This window comes from Xiphophorus hellerii, chromosome 8 (genome assembly GCF_003331165.1).
Source record: "Xiphophorus hellerii strain 12219 chromosome 8, Xiphophorus_hellerii-4.1, whole genome shotgun sequence".
Lineage (NCBI taxonomy): Eukaryota > Metazoa > Chordata > Actinopteri > Cyprinodontiformes > Poeciliidae > Xiphophorus > Xiphophorus hellerii.
Window position 1 is genome coordinate 10571820 of NC_045679.1, and position 13818 is coordinate 10585637.

At 37.9% G+C, this 13818-nt stretch overlaps 1 protein-coding gene across 1 annotated transcript in view; it reads right to left on the reverse strand.

The window, feature by feature from the left end:
• epha5 (EPH receptor A5) overlaps nucleotides 1–13818 on the reverse strand; it is a 64775-nt gene that overhangs the window by 32708 nt on the left and 18249 nt on the right. Inside the window, exons 3-5 of the mRNA XM_032569959.1 lie at nucleotides 12039–12759; nucleotides 1686–1841; nucleotides 833–1171 (exon numbers count right to left, since the gene is read on the reverse strand). Coding sequence (XP_032425850.1) covers nucleotides 833–1171; nucleotides 1686–1841; nucleotides 12039–12759 — 1216 coding nt within the window. The remainder of the gene's footprint in view (nucleotides 1–832; nucleotides 1172–1685; nucleotides 1842–12038; nucleotides 12760–13818) is intronic.

The following is a 13818-nucleotide window of genomic DNA, read 5'->3' on the forward strand; positions in this document are numbered from 1 at the left end:
GTTCAAAGGCATAAAAAATAGCAAAAAAAAAAAAAAATCTGTCTCATTATTCTTGCACTTAAATATAATTAATTTTGGCAATGCTAACTGACACCAAGCAAAACAAGTGTAGTGTAGGTGGGTGTGTAAGCAAATGTCACATCAACGTAATGCTTCTCTCCATTGTCCAACATCAGGGTGGTCTATTGGATTTAGCCACTTTACTAGACATTTGGTCAGGAGTGTGTGCCTAAAGTATTTCTCTTCCTACAGTTAACAAACTGCTTTATCACAATGACTTCTCACTGCTGGCATGAAAGCAGCATAACACCTGCTACCGCACACAGAACCCATACACAAAACAGCTTGCAAATCAGGAACATTCATTATGCCACAGATTTCTGTGAATCTTGTTTATGGAATGTTTCTCCCCGAAATGAAGGGACCAAGCTGCTTTTTTGATGACATATCGGACAGCAAGGGATTTTTTTGTTGTTGTTGTTGTTGATAACAGGAACAGTACATGAGTGAAAATTAATACAGCGACAGATCTGTTGGACAAATACTGTGATAATTTGATCATCTGGAGTCTTTGTTTTCACACTCGGCTATTTGTTCCTGGAAGCAGACATGCTGATCTGCGTTGGCTGATTAGACAGAAGATTTAAAAAATGGTTGGCAGCAAGTAATAATATTCTATTCTACAGGAAAAAAGGTATTATCATGGCTAATGTTCTCTCAATAACAATATGTGTATGAAAAAGGCGATTGTACCAGACGAACTGGAACGTAAACTGCACATGTAAAGTCTGACAATGCTCAGTAATCACAACAGAAATGAAGTGCAACATACCTGCCTGATTGGTTGTCACATTAAGTGTCACGTACTGCTTTGCATGGTCTTTGGCAAGCTCAGACACCCCATTGATGGCCTCCAACAGGAAGCTGTAGTTGGTGTGCGACTGGAGGTCAGCCACCATCACTGAGGTGTTCGAGAGGCCAAGTCTGCGTGGCAGAAACCGCACGTTGGGGCCGCACTCCTCCAGTCCTCTGCCGTCTGGTAAAACACGTCTGCACAGAATGTTGTAGCGGATGTCTTTCCTGCCACCAGTCTCCACTGGAATGGACCACTCCAAAAAGACACTGGTTTCATTGACGTTGGAAATTGCATTCCGTGGTGCAGAGGGTGGGCCTAAAAACAATTTAAATACATCATCACAAAAAACAATTAGTTATCTATCAGATGGCTATCATGAGTTAGCCATCTGATTAACTAAAGACTGCAGGAAAGAGTATCAAACGTACAATCAATATATTGTATGCTAAGAATTAAAGAGGATAGTTATTTAAAACTGACAAGACTTTTCCAAATGAAACTGAACTACATATGGATAGTCTATTTGAATCTGTCAGGTGCACAAAAAGCAAAATGCGCGATTGATCAATGTTTTCTCCATCTGAAGTTACCTTAACCTGGGGCAGATCACTGCTAGTCAGCTGGTTTAGATAACATTCTCATAAGTGTCAACATTTTTGGTCAATCTTGCAGACGGTGTATTTGTCAAAAAATGTTTGTCTGCATTAAATAGTGTGAAATCGTAGTATTTCCGCTTCATGTTATTTTAAGAACATCTGATGGCAGTCCATACATAGTGTCCCACATTACAAGTAAATTTGTGGAAACAAAATAGGTGTTAAGTCCTTACGTGTGCAGGCCATGCTTGGAGGGTCAGAGTCGATCTTATAATATCCATCTTCACAGCTACAGGCCGTGGCCCCCATCTGTCTGGCCACACTGTGGGGTGGACATTTACTGCAGTCTGAAGTCTCCAGCTGTGAGCGGTAAAACCCCATTTTGCACACTGAAAGACAGAAAGAGTTTTGCATGAGAAGTTCAGTGAAGGAAAAATGAGATGAGGAAGAGACTTTCAAAGAGTAAAAAGTAGGCAGGCCCAGGGAGAGACGTAAGATTAAAAGAAGAGTACAAATGTAAAAGAGTCTGTTTTTACCCCTTAAGTTTTTTAGTTGGAATTTCAAGTTGTTTTTTTTTTCATTAGAGATAACAAGGGTAGAGTCTGAAAAGGAAACAAGGATTTGTCTCACTTCTACCTCTGTTTCTTTTGAAGTGAGATTTCTTCTCATGTTTCTCTTGGGATTATTGTTTTAGTGAACCCACACAGTCTTGTCACACTATTCCTGTTATATTGTCTTCATCAAAAAGTAAGGCATTTCCCTTACAGTTGTTTTTTTTCCAGCCTATTTCAAAGGCTTCAGTTCAGCGATATACAAGTTGCACCTGTCAAATTGTTTGCACTTACATCTGCTGCACAATTATGGGTCCCTGTGTGAAGCACATACAGAACAAACATAAACAACAAGCAAAGAAACAGCATACTGCTCTTCTTAAAAAACATACACACACCCAATGGCTGATCTAAGTGGGGCAGATAGACAGGAGGACTATGCAGTTAGAATTACAACGCCCAGGAATACATCAACAATCTGTTGCCATGGCTTCAACCTCAGCTCCATCAATCACTGACTTTTTAGCTTCTTCCTGATATAGGAGGCTTACCCAGACAGACGTAAAAAAAAACCAACTACACAGGAAAAGGTTGTCCACAGATATTTTGTAGTTTAGAAATGAATTCAAAATGAAAGCTAGACAAAGTGTTGCACAATATGCTAATTTAAGTCATTCATATTGGAAGGCAATAGATTAACTTCAAAATCTGTTTTTAAAACATCCATAAACTGTGACTTAAACTGGCTCTCACTGTAGTTCACTGGAATCTAAAATGTTTTACATGACTTTGTAACTTGTTCCGTGCTGTAAGATGTCAATGACTTTGTTGCTAATCCTAATCTTAAACTTTAGATCAGGCCTTAACATTTGATATCTTTTAGTATTTTTGCATTGTTTTACAGGTCTAACTGAAAGTAAATTTAAGCGGAATTGATTTGGCTTGGTGTTAACCAAGCCAAATCAATTGAGTCAATCGATTGACTCAATTGAGTCATTGTTGAGGCTGTTTGGATAGCTTTTTTTAACTCTTAGCAAATGAAGTTATTAAAAGTATATACATTTGGTATTTAGTGTAAATATTTTTGTCTGAAGTCCACCATTGCTTATTGAGACATTTGAATTAGACACAAAAGCTAAAAGTTGAAGAAATCTGTACGTTTTGACATATATTTTCCATAGCATTGTAGTAAGTATCATAGAGTTGAAAGTAAGTGGTTGAAGAGCTATGCGTTTTCTTTCTTTGTCCACAGAATTAAAAACTTGTTTGACCAATGTTGGTTTTGAATAGCTGTTATGAAGCAGACAGCACCTACATAATTTAATGTCTGGTTTGAAGATAGCAAAATAAAGACAAGGAGAGGAAAAACACAATGTTAAAAGTGAAATAGGACAGGTAGAGATAGAGACCAGGTTTATAAGAATGAGACAGGAGGGACACAAAAGAAGGAAAAAAAAGGAGACAATGGCTGAATGGTGGGATTGTGGGTGTGGGCGCGTTCGTGTGTGTGCGTGTGTGTGTGTAAGTCGTTAGGCAGCAATGCCTCTGATTCACCTTGACGGAACCTTGGTCTGTTGTCATGGAACATTACTCTTGAAAAATTCTCCCTCTGCCCTGGATCACTCTGAGTCTCACCTCGAAATGTCTCTCCAACACACACACACACACACACACACACACCCACACACCCCCACATGCCTACACAGGAGAACAAGGCGTTCATAGGAAAAATTGCTTGATATTTGGCAAACCCAACAGACCTTGATGGACATTGATGATAAAACTAGAACAACTGAATGAATGTTGTAGTGACTGTTAAATTCAATTTGAACTTGCTATTTCATCAAGTCATATGTATTTCAAAATAACTTTAAGATGTTCATGAACATTTTAGAGTAGTAGGACTCCAATGTCAAGCAATTACCATAAACAAGTTGGTACTTCTGTTTTTTTCAGGACAGAAAAAGACTTTTTGTTCATTTGGGAAAACCTGATTTTCGCCCAACATTATATACATCCCACAATGTGTACTATTTTGAAAAGCTTACAGTAGTATTGTAGTTCTTGAGGTAGGTCTTCATGTCAAGCCCATATTTTAAGCCTTTTTTTTACACAGAATCGACTATCTTGTTACTAGTCTTTTTCTCGGATGTGCTGGAAACAACAAGTCAAGAATGGGGCCAATATTAATATTGATGAGTCGACTTCAGACCCTGATTTTGTCAGATCAATTGATATGATGGAAAAGCATAAGGAACATGACTAAATCACATAGAGATTATCTTAAAAGAAATGAATCCTTTACAAGTCACTGCAGTCCCAAACATAAAGTCTGAGCTCAGTTTAGTCTAGTGCACTACTGCACAGTCCATCTACAATCACTAAATTCCATACTCGAACCATTGAGCCCATAAGGGGGTGCAACTACCACAAAAGATACATTAAAGGCATAACTTCAAGCATTAATGCCACCTCCTTTGCTAAGAATACTTACTTATTTGGCTATATAATTTATTTACTTAAGACTATTTCCTGTTCAAATAAATTGTGTTAAACAGATTATTAGATTAGAATGGGCATCTTAAATCATTTGACTACGTTAAAATCACATAAATTAATTTACATTTATACCTGAAAACACAGACACACTTCCTGTGGTGTAGTTTGTTATGTTCATGGATGGATTCCTGAAATGACTCACTCCTCATTGTGAATGCAACCTGTGAAGACAGTTTATAGTAGTAACGTGTGTGTGTGTGTGGGTGTGTGTGTGAGTGTCTGCATGTTGCCCTTGGGCAGGCTGTCTTTCTAATGCCACGCAGCTCTTAATGCATGGTGCAAAGGCTAATGGGTAATTAATATGCAATACACACTAATGCGTCTGTAAGGATTTAAGTATGTGTGTGTGTGTACCATTTGAGAATGAGAGGTTAATACGTAATTAATATGCATCACGCACTGGCATCCCAGACAATTAAGGATCCAGCGGTGTCCGTGAATGCTTCTTAACAAACGTCCTGTTTAATTGGAAACATTTCACACTAAACATGTTGATTTATTTGCCCGGCTGTCATTTGAAGGGATTAGGAAGGAAGCTATTAGGGCTGAGTCAGAAAGACATATTAAGGCTGAGCAGTGGGGTGTGAAAATTAAAAGGTAGATGTAAAGACCACCTACCGTGCATCAACATTGGATTTAAAATCATTTGTCTCAGCATTGGCACGCTGAGGATGCAAATATTGGCTTAGTACTCTCTGCGCATTGCAATATGAATGCAGCAAAGCTGGTTTAAGTGGAGCCACTTAAACTCTATAGAACTTATCTCAAGGATGTGACTCTGACATTAAGCCATAAGAAGATTGAAGGGTAGCAAGTTAATAATTCAACTTCAGAGGACATCTAGACATTTTCACCTTGCAATATTTATCTAGTGCATTAATATCCAAAGCATAAGTTGTGAAAGTACAGCAATTTCAAAATATATTATCCGTTTTTGTCACCATACAAATGCAAACTTCAATTTCTTTTAAGATTTTATGCGCATCACATATTGTGTTGCTTAATTTTGCAATACTTTGTGTTTGCTCATCTAAAGTCCCAATAATCTACAGTTTGTTTATACCACGACAAATGCTAAAAACTGGTTATGAATATGTTTGCAAGGCACTTTATATTTTGGGTATGAACTAGTCCTAAAGTCAAATAAAAGTGATTGATATAGATGAGACTAAAATGAAATGGCTTAAATTGCATTCACTGTACATTACAACCAATCACAACCTTCATTTCTGATCATATAGATTGATGTGAAAGTAAACTTCAACAAAAGAAACAAAGAATAGCAAGGCTGTGTTTCACTGTGATGCTTATATTGTTAGCCGATAGGATTGTGAAATAATAAACCAGCAGAAGAAACAGTAAATATCCTCTTCCCGTGTTTGTTCAACAGTAAACTACTGGTCTAAGAAACATAAGCAAAGTGTGTGCTGGACTTTTTTGAGGTTGTGCATGCATGAGGGTTTCATAACTTTATGTATTATTGTTGTCATTTTCTATTTAGGTGCAGGCCCCTGCATGTGTCCGTGTGTTTTTGTCAATGCATGCACATATTTGTGCATGTCACTGTGTGAACACTAACAAAGACGGATGATAATACAATAATAATACACAATCAAGTCAATGGGGATTTCCTGCCCGTGGAATAACACAGCAGGACATTGTTCAGCACTCATTTATTCTCACAATCAGACATTACGCACAAGAGGAGGTCAAGTTCTTAATAGTTTTTGAATTTAAAACAATTTAATAGCTTTATTAAGGTCTAAGCTGAAAGATTAATTATCATCAATAAATGATTATGGCAAATCAGGAATCTCTATTCCCTTAGATCGCACTTAATGCAACTGAATGCCTGGCCTCTCCACCAGCCCAAGTCTCCCCTGATAAAAGCAATAAATCTAAAGTTGCTTCTAATGGCAGATGGGCAACTTCACCAACAGCTGTCACAGTTTGTGTTGGTGAATATGAGTAGCTGAATGGGAGACTCATTGTAAGCCCTGAGGAGGAAGATGCAACATCAAACGGTCACTCAGGTTTTGAAGTTATTCCTGCAGCTTCATCAGGACTGTTCACTACTGTTAGTGCTGCAAAATTCATAGTGTGAAAATAGCAATCCCACTAAAGTGCTTGGGTTAATAAATTTGATTAGCTGAATGGACACCCTCTGCACTAGAAGCAGATTACCAAAACTCTTATCACAATATTTAATAATACCATCGCAATTTTTTGTTCCCACAATACAGTGCAATCCTACTTGAAATCTATCAGCAGAGGTTACCATGTCTCACACACCAGACAGTTAGAAATATTCGAATTGTCATTGATAATCCAGCTGAGAAATCTTTGAATTCTCAGACAGATCATCTAAACAGTATGTTGTAGATCTGATGACTGTTTCTAACGCTTCCTCTGCTTCCTCTAAGCTCTTTGATTTTATCTGCAGCATTATTTCCACCAATTCTTACACTGCCTGTTCAGCTAACGACACAGGTCAGGAAAGGAGTGCATGAATCAGAGAAGAAATAAAGGTGTCCATGGTAACTCTGGAGCACCTGTAGAGACCCCACTGGTCAAGTGAGAGACTGTCGGCAGGATAACCATTAGTCACACACATTTCAAACATCTAAACTTTATAGAGTTTAGATGTTTGTAGTTCCAACTGAAGTCAGAGTCATGTAGGCGACAATAGGTGGAAGAAGGTGCTCTCAATAAAATGTAACTTTACGCTACGTTGCAATAGATTGTAGCAGGAAACCGAGGTCAGACATCAACCGTCACACAATCTCGATAATCAAACTTAATAGTGGCAGCATTTTGCAATGGTGATGCATTTCTTCAGTTTGGTTATGTTTTTGCTAAAGGTTTTAATATTAAGACATGAACACTGTTGATCAATAAATCTCTTCATTCAGTCTGACAGAGAAAAATTGACAAAACTTTCAATTTGAAAAAAGGTAGACAGTCACCCTCAGATTTGGAGTTATATTTGCAGCAAATGATTGTTGCAGGCATCAACTCCATACAAAACAGTAGGTGCATTTGTTCAGATATATGCAAACAAAAGGAAAAAAATAATAATTCTACCAACACTTTTAAAATTACATACCATTTGTTTGGTCAAATGTATAACATGCCATTAAAACATGATCGTAATGTGACAAAACTGAAGAAATAAGTTGTAGGAATAGTTTACAGAGTATTGGATATCAGCAAGTTGACCAGAACAAATGTGTGATTACATATTTTTGGATTTTATTAAGCCTATATGTGATCTTAAAGCACTAGATGAATTTCTATTTCCCAGTTCACCCAGTCATAGCTACTGAGTGAGACTCTGGGGGCAAACAAGCTTTCATGGAAATAACTGGCTGTGCCGAAGTATATTATTAATAATTTACAAACTTCAGATTTATGGGTCTCTGTCTTTGAGCTCGTCGCCATGTCTTTTTGAGCACATTGACAATGTTGTAAATTCCGTTTGAAGGTGTCGTATTTCAGATTTGTAACAGGGTAACCAAAGTGACCAGATAGAGTTTGACATATGTTGTCATGTTTATTAAGGCCTAATAGGATTACTTCACATAAGGTTGTCAGTAGTACCCTATAGGGGGGGGGGAAAGTGCAGATCTGAAGGTTGGGGGTAGAGGGCAAAATGGGAGAAGTCAGTTTTGCCCTCAGGAAGCACTTTAGTTGTCATGGCAGCATTACCGGGTTCAGATGATGGGATGATGAAGTGGGGATTGAGAAAAGACTGACTAGAATGCAGGAGCAAAGCGGGAAAAGGTTGATATACAAAATAAGTTACTCAGTTTTCAAACTGCACAAAGTTCAAAAACATGACAGCATCTCTGCTTCAAAACTACCTTCAATTAAATGTTTACAAGATTCTCATTTCAAACAGTTTTACACTTTCAGGTTGTTAAAAACTCAAAATAATATGAGTAAAATAATAATAATAATTCAAACTTACAGTCATGTCAAAAAAAAGCAAAAAAAACCAAAAACATTTGCCACAAATGCCACTAAGTTGTTTGGGAGTTTAATAAATGGTGGGGAGAGGGGGGAGAGTACCAATGATTCCTAAAGCATTAAAAGTTCTTTTGGAAATGATAGATGTCAATATAACAAATGTGTCTCTATGTTATGCAAGTGACTGTAACACCAGTGTTACCACAACAACCACAAAACTCACACTGCTGGTGTGAACTGGTTCTTAGCTCTCCTATAATTCCCCGTGGATAGAAGCAAGAACGCTTCCTCGGGTTACCACTCCGCTGAGACAGTTACTGATGGCAGCCCCACCAACGTGACCAGATAGAGTTTGACATATGTTGCAGTGACATCTGACAGGCAGGCAAACAGCTGAACACCATGGGAGCCCCGGCAGTGAAACAAAGTGTCGCTGAGGGTCGCCCAGCTCCATCCATAAGGCATTTCATGCCCACCTCTGAACAAACTGCCTATGGTTATTATTTTATTAGTGAGATTTTTTGTATTTTAGTCTGAATAACTATGCTTACTGATAATACCAACTGTTGTCCACATTTTCAGCAGTAAACCTATAGATTTTCTACCCTCCCCCACCATGATGTACTGTCTAGCCCAGACATCACTGCCCACATTGTCAAAGTCTTTTTTTCCTCTTTTGTCACAGAAATTCAGTGCAGCTTGAATTTCAACACCAGAAAGCTGCCAATCCCAGGATTCCTTTCTGTCCCTTTTTTGTCTTCAAAGTAAAGCATTCAGCCCATTCAGCCCTTATTCTGTCATCCCAACAATTTGGTCAGTCTTTATTTAATGTTTATAACCTGAACCCAGCCATTTTGCAATCCCTGCACACTCCTTAAAAGCCCTATTCCATTCATCCATTGTATCATTTATCTCTTTTTACACCGTTTCACTTAGCTAATGTGCCGTTATTCCATCATTCAGTGGATAACTGGGGGCACGGTTTTATTCACCTGTTCAGCCAGCAGTTGTTATGACAGAAATGTGACTTCATTCTAAACATTCATTTTAGTATTTTCTGTGTGTTTTATTCATTGTTTTCAGCCTCAGTGGTATGCAGTTATATGCAGCACTTTGTGTCAGTCATGGTTGCTTTTTGAATAAAGGTGGTATTGTATGGCCATTTTACAACCAGCAGGACACAAACCACAGCAGAATGTAACTTTTTGAAAACTAACATGCATGAAGTGTTCATTGTGTGCTCGTGGTTAAATATACTGCTTTTATTTTTAAAAATTTGCCTCCATTTTGACGTTTTTGCATATTAGGAAAAAACCTCCAGAGGTGTGCCATTGCAAGCAGACTGCACAGAAAATCCAGGCCAGTTTGCTACTATTGCAATTGTCTTCTGAATTGTAATTTTTCCCACTCCATTTGGTGGTGCTGAAATTAGATTTTTTTAAACTTATTGTTTTAATTGACAATTTTGCATGAAAATTGCAACAAAAAAAAAAAGATCTATACAGCACTTAGGAAATAATCAAAATAATCAATTGTTTTCATAAGTTGATTACCCACTTAAAGTACAGTATTTTTTATGATGTTATTAAAATGTGCTTAAGAAAACAAAAAGATAACTGCAGAAACTAACTTTGTGTGGCTAACTCTCTCCATAAAAATATACCAATTATTTTACAGACCACTGTATTTCCGCATTTGGATTAGAGTAGGATGATGGCTTTGTTAATGGAGAAAAAGAGACAGATCTTGCAAGGAGGGATGAAAAGACGAGTGAAGTGAGAGGCTGTGGAAAGTGTGAAAGACCGAATGGCAGACACGTAGATGGCAGAAACAGATTATTATTTTCTTCTTTAACTCATCCGTGCCCCTTAATCTACAGAAAACCTAAAATGTCTTTCTGGAAGAAAAGGAACATTTGCACTAATAAAGCTGTGACCCATTTTTTATTAAACTATAAGCATGTAAGTAACTACCAACTCTAGTAAATATGAAGCAAAAAGAGTTGTGCATGTTTGTGGGGTTCAATAAAAGCCATAAAGTACTATTGTATGCTACAGCCTTATTCTAAATCTCTTCAAACAGACTTAAGTTCACACAAACTAATCTAGTGGAATGGTGGTAGTCTGGCATACACAATTATTATTGTCTATAAACTGGTCCAAGTAGAAAAACTAAAAAGAAAAAAACTAAATTATGGAGCAGATAGGAATGAAAATAAAGGAAGAGGGGAGGAGAACATGTAGGAAAAAAGGAGATAGAATACATCATCAATCATGTCTTGAAAACAGTAATTGTTGGTTCATGTTCTACCAGTTAAGAGAATGTGATGACTTAGAATTATTTGTCTAGGCAAGTCTGTCAGCCAGAGAGAATAAGTGTATTTATTTTTACACGCATCAGTCTTTGTTCATTGTGATTTTTTTTATGCACATTATGCACAGTTTCGACCTTGGATTGACCAGCTTTGGAGAACACCTTCAGCATGACAGTCAATGCTTGGGTTAGTTAAGCTTCCCCCTCAAAGAAACATGTATATGTTAATCTTGCTTTATAGTGCAACATCAAGGAAATACAAAATCATCCTGATCTTCATGTCCCATAAAAAGAAACATGGAAAATGTTGCCTGATTGAATCTGAAGAAAATGCTGCTACCCATATTGACAAATACTACTTTCATTGCAATTTCTAAATGAAAGATGAAGAGATCAGATAACTTTGGGGGGCAGAGGTGATTGATGAGGTATTAATCAAAAATATTCCTCTTTTTAAAAGTTGCATTTTCCAGCTAGAGATCCAAAACCAATTATTTAGGTCATCACTTAAAACTGGTTCTTGAAAAGCAAGACTTTGTGTGAACATAAAACTACCAAAAGATGTAATTTATGTTTCACACAGCTTTTAGTTGGTGCAAAAAGATTTCTCTGGAATATAAATTTCTCCATGGCATTCAGACCTTCCATGAGTTGTATAAGAAGAGTGACTGCAAATCATAAAACTGAGTAATTCGAAGAAAGAGAAGAAGACAACTACGGAGGATGGATAGAGAAAAATAAATAACAGCAGCCAGGGAAACCCATGGAAATGGCAGTTAAGGATGGAGCAGGGAATGCTTGGGCACAAGTCAAGGCAGAACAGTAGCTTTATGAGAGCAGCAAAGTGCTGCAGGGCTCAAGGGAATGCCCTGCACTAAGCGAAGGAGAAACACAGACACTCACACACACACATCCATAACGTAAGAACACACTTACTAAAAGAACAAGCTGATCTGCGCACCAGCTTGAGCACATAGCACTAAAAATAAACATGACAGTGGATATTAAAATAAAACAGGATGGAGACAGCCACGAAAACAAACACTGGAAGAGAGAACAGTGATGGAAAAAAACAAAGCAAAACTAAAATTTCATGAAAATCTTCAAAAGTGACTCCAACATTTTTAATTATTTTTTTTAGGATTCCTTTATTGAGCAAAATGACAATTTTAGTAATTAACAGACATATTTTACCTTGACAAGAACCGCTGATTTCCTCAAACCCCGGTTTGCAGACACACTTCCCAATGGGCACCAGCCATTCTCCTTCTGTGCTGCAGTGCATCCGTGGCGACTCGTATAAGGGCACCGAGTTGTTGACGCAGCGGCCCACCACCTCAACCAGCTGAGACGCCTCCGATGCCGGGATGGTGTCCGGAAATTCTGCCAGGCTCTTCACCAAGAATGGGCAGCGCTTGTAGAATACCCGCACTGATACTAACGCAATGCAGGCCCCCAAATCCTGAAAGGCCAAATAGAAACCTTTCCGGGACAAAGGACCTAAATCCCGGACTTCAGTGTTGAGCTTCATGACACGGTCCCCCAGGTCCAGCTCGGTAAAGCTCTCGTCAGCTGCTATGGTGTCAATTTTGATGTATCTGCTCTCTTTCAATACCCTGTCTTCCTCTTCAGTTATGCCAACACCGTCCCTCATCCTGCCATCCTCCATGTCATCCTCATCGCCATCAGTTTCATAGTAGTACATGTTAAAAGTCTCCTTGCAGGTCCCGACCCCACCAGGCAGGCTGTTGCAGTCTCTAAGCGTAAACTTGAGTTCGATGTATACTCGCTGTGCACCCTCAGTCAGGATCCAGTTGGTGTGGAGCCAGTTGTTCTGGTTCTGCTCCATCACACGGCAGACTTGGTAGGTGTGGATGGGGGCATAGTCTTCGTCTACTTCCCCAATCTCTTCCCACTGAAGGATAAAAACAAAACAAAGCAGAATATTAGGGGGGAAAAAAATGTATTCCTTGAAGTCAACCAAATTTTGCCAAGCAGCCCCAGGATTTCCTCATATTTCAGGATCAGAATTTATAGGTATTTTGAAAGTAAATGTACACTTGTGACTTTTAAATACACCCAGTCCTAGTATTGTCAGCACAAAGAAAAAATAAAAAGATTACACAGTCATAGATGTAACATGTTTTGTTTCAATTGTCTGTGAATACATGTGTAGCAACAAATGTTACATAATCTCATGCAACGCAGACCTTCTACACGGATCAAGATTCCCTCACCTCAGGATGGTAAATGCTTGAAGACGCTGACATAAGGAAGCTGGATTTATTTTTCCGCTAATAGTTTTGGAATACTTCAGTGTAGAAAGGAGCTACCATATGTTGCAGTCAAACAAGTGCTATATTGATGAATGTTATATTGATATTGATAAGCATAAGCTCTCCGCGGTTTTACACATAAGCCAAAAAATATGTCTGAGCAACACAAAAACAGCTTTATTAGTATGCACAAGGTGAACATAAAGCACCTCCCCGCCCCATTTATATTGTAAATATATTATTTCAACGTATTCTGAGGTATTTGCTTGTATCATGTGGACATTATACACTTTTTAAATAAAATATAAGTGATGATTGTTGGAGCTTCACATTTAATCTATATATACAGTAATATGTACTAAAAGTGTCTATAACTCCATTTCAGAATATATTTACCTATATTCCTAGAGCCTTAATGGTAAAATAGTTTTAATATCAATCCTGATGATATACTATAATGGTATTTGATGGATCAATATGAAGCAGCAACAGAAATTTTCCTTTTATATCTTTCTGTCTATCCATCTGTTACTTACTGTTCAAGTAAAAAGAGGATTGTGTTCAAATATATGTATATGAATTTACCGTGAGGAAGGAAAGACACTAACATATAAAAAGGTGCCCTTGTAATTTAATTTATTATTCCTCCAAAAGTGAGTGAGAGTCAATTCCTGCCTGTGTGTGCATATATGCAAATT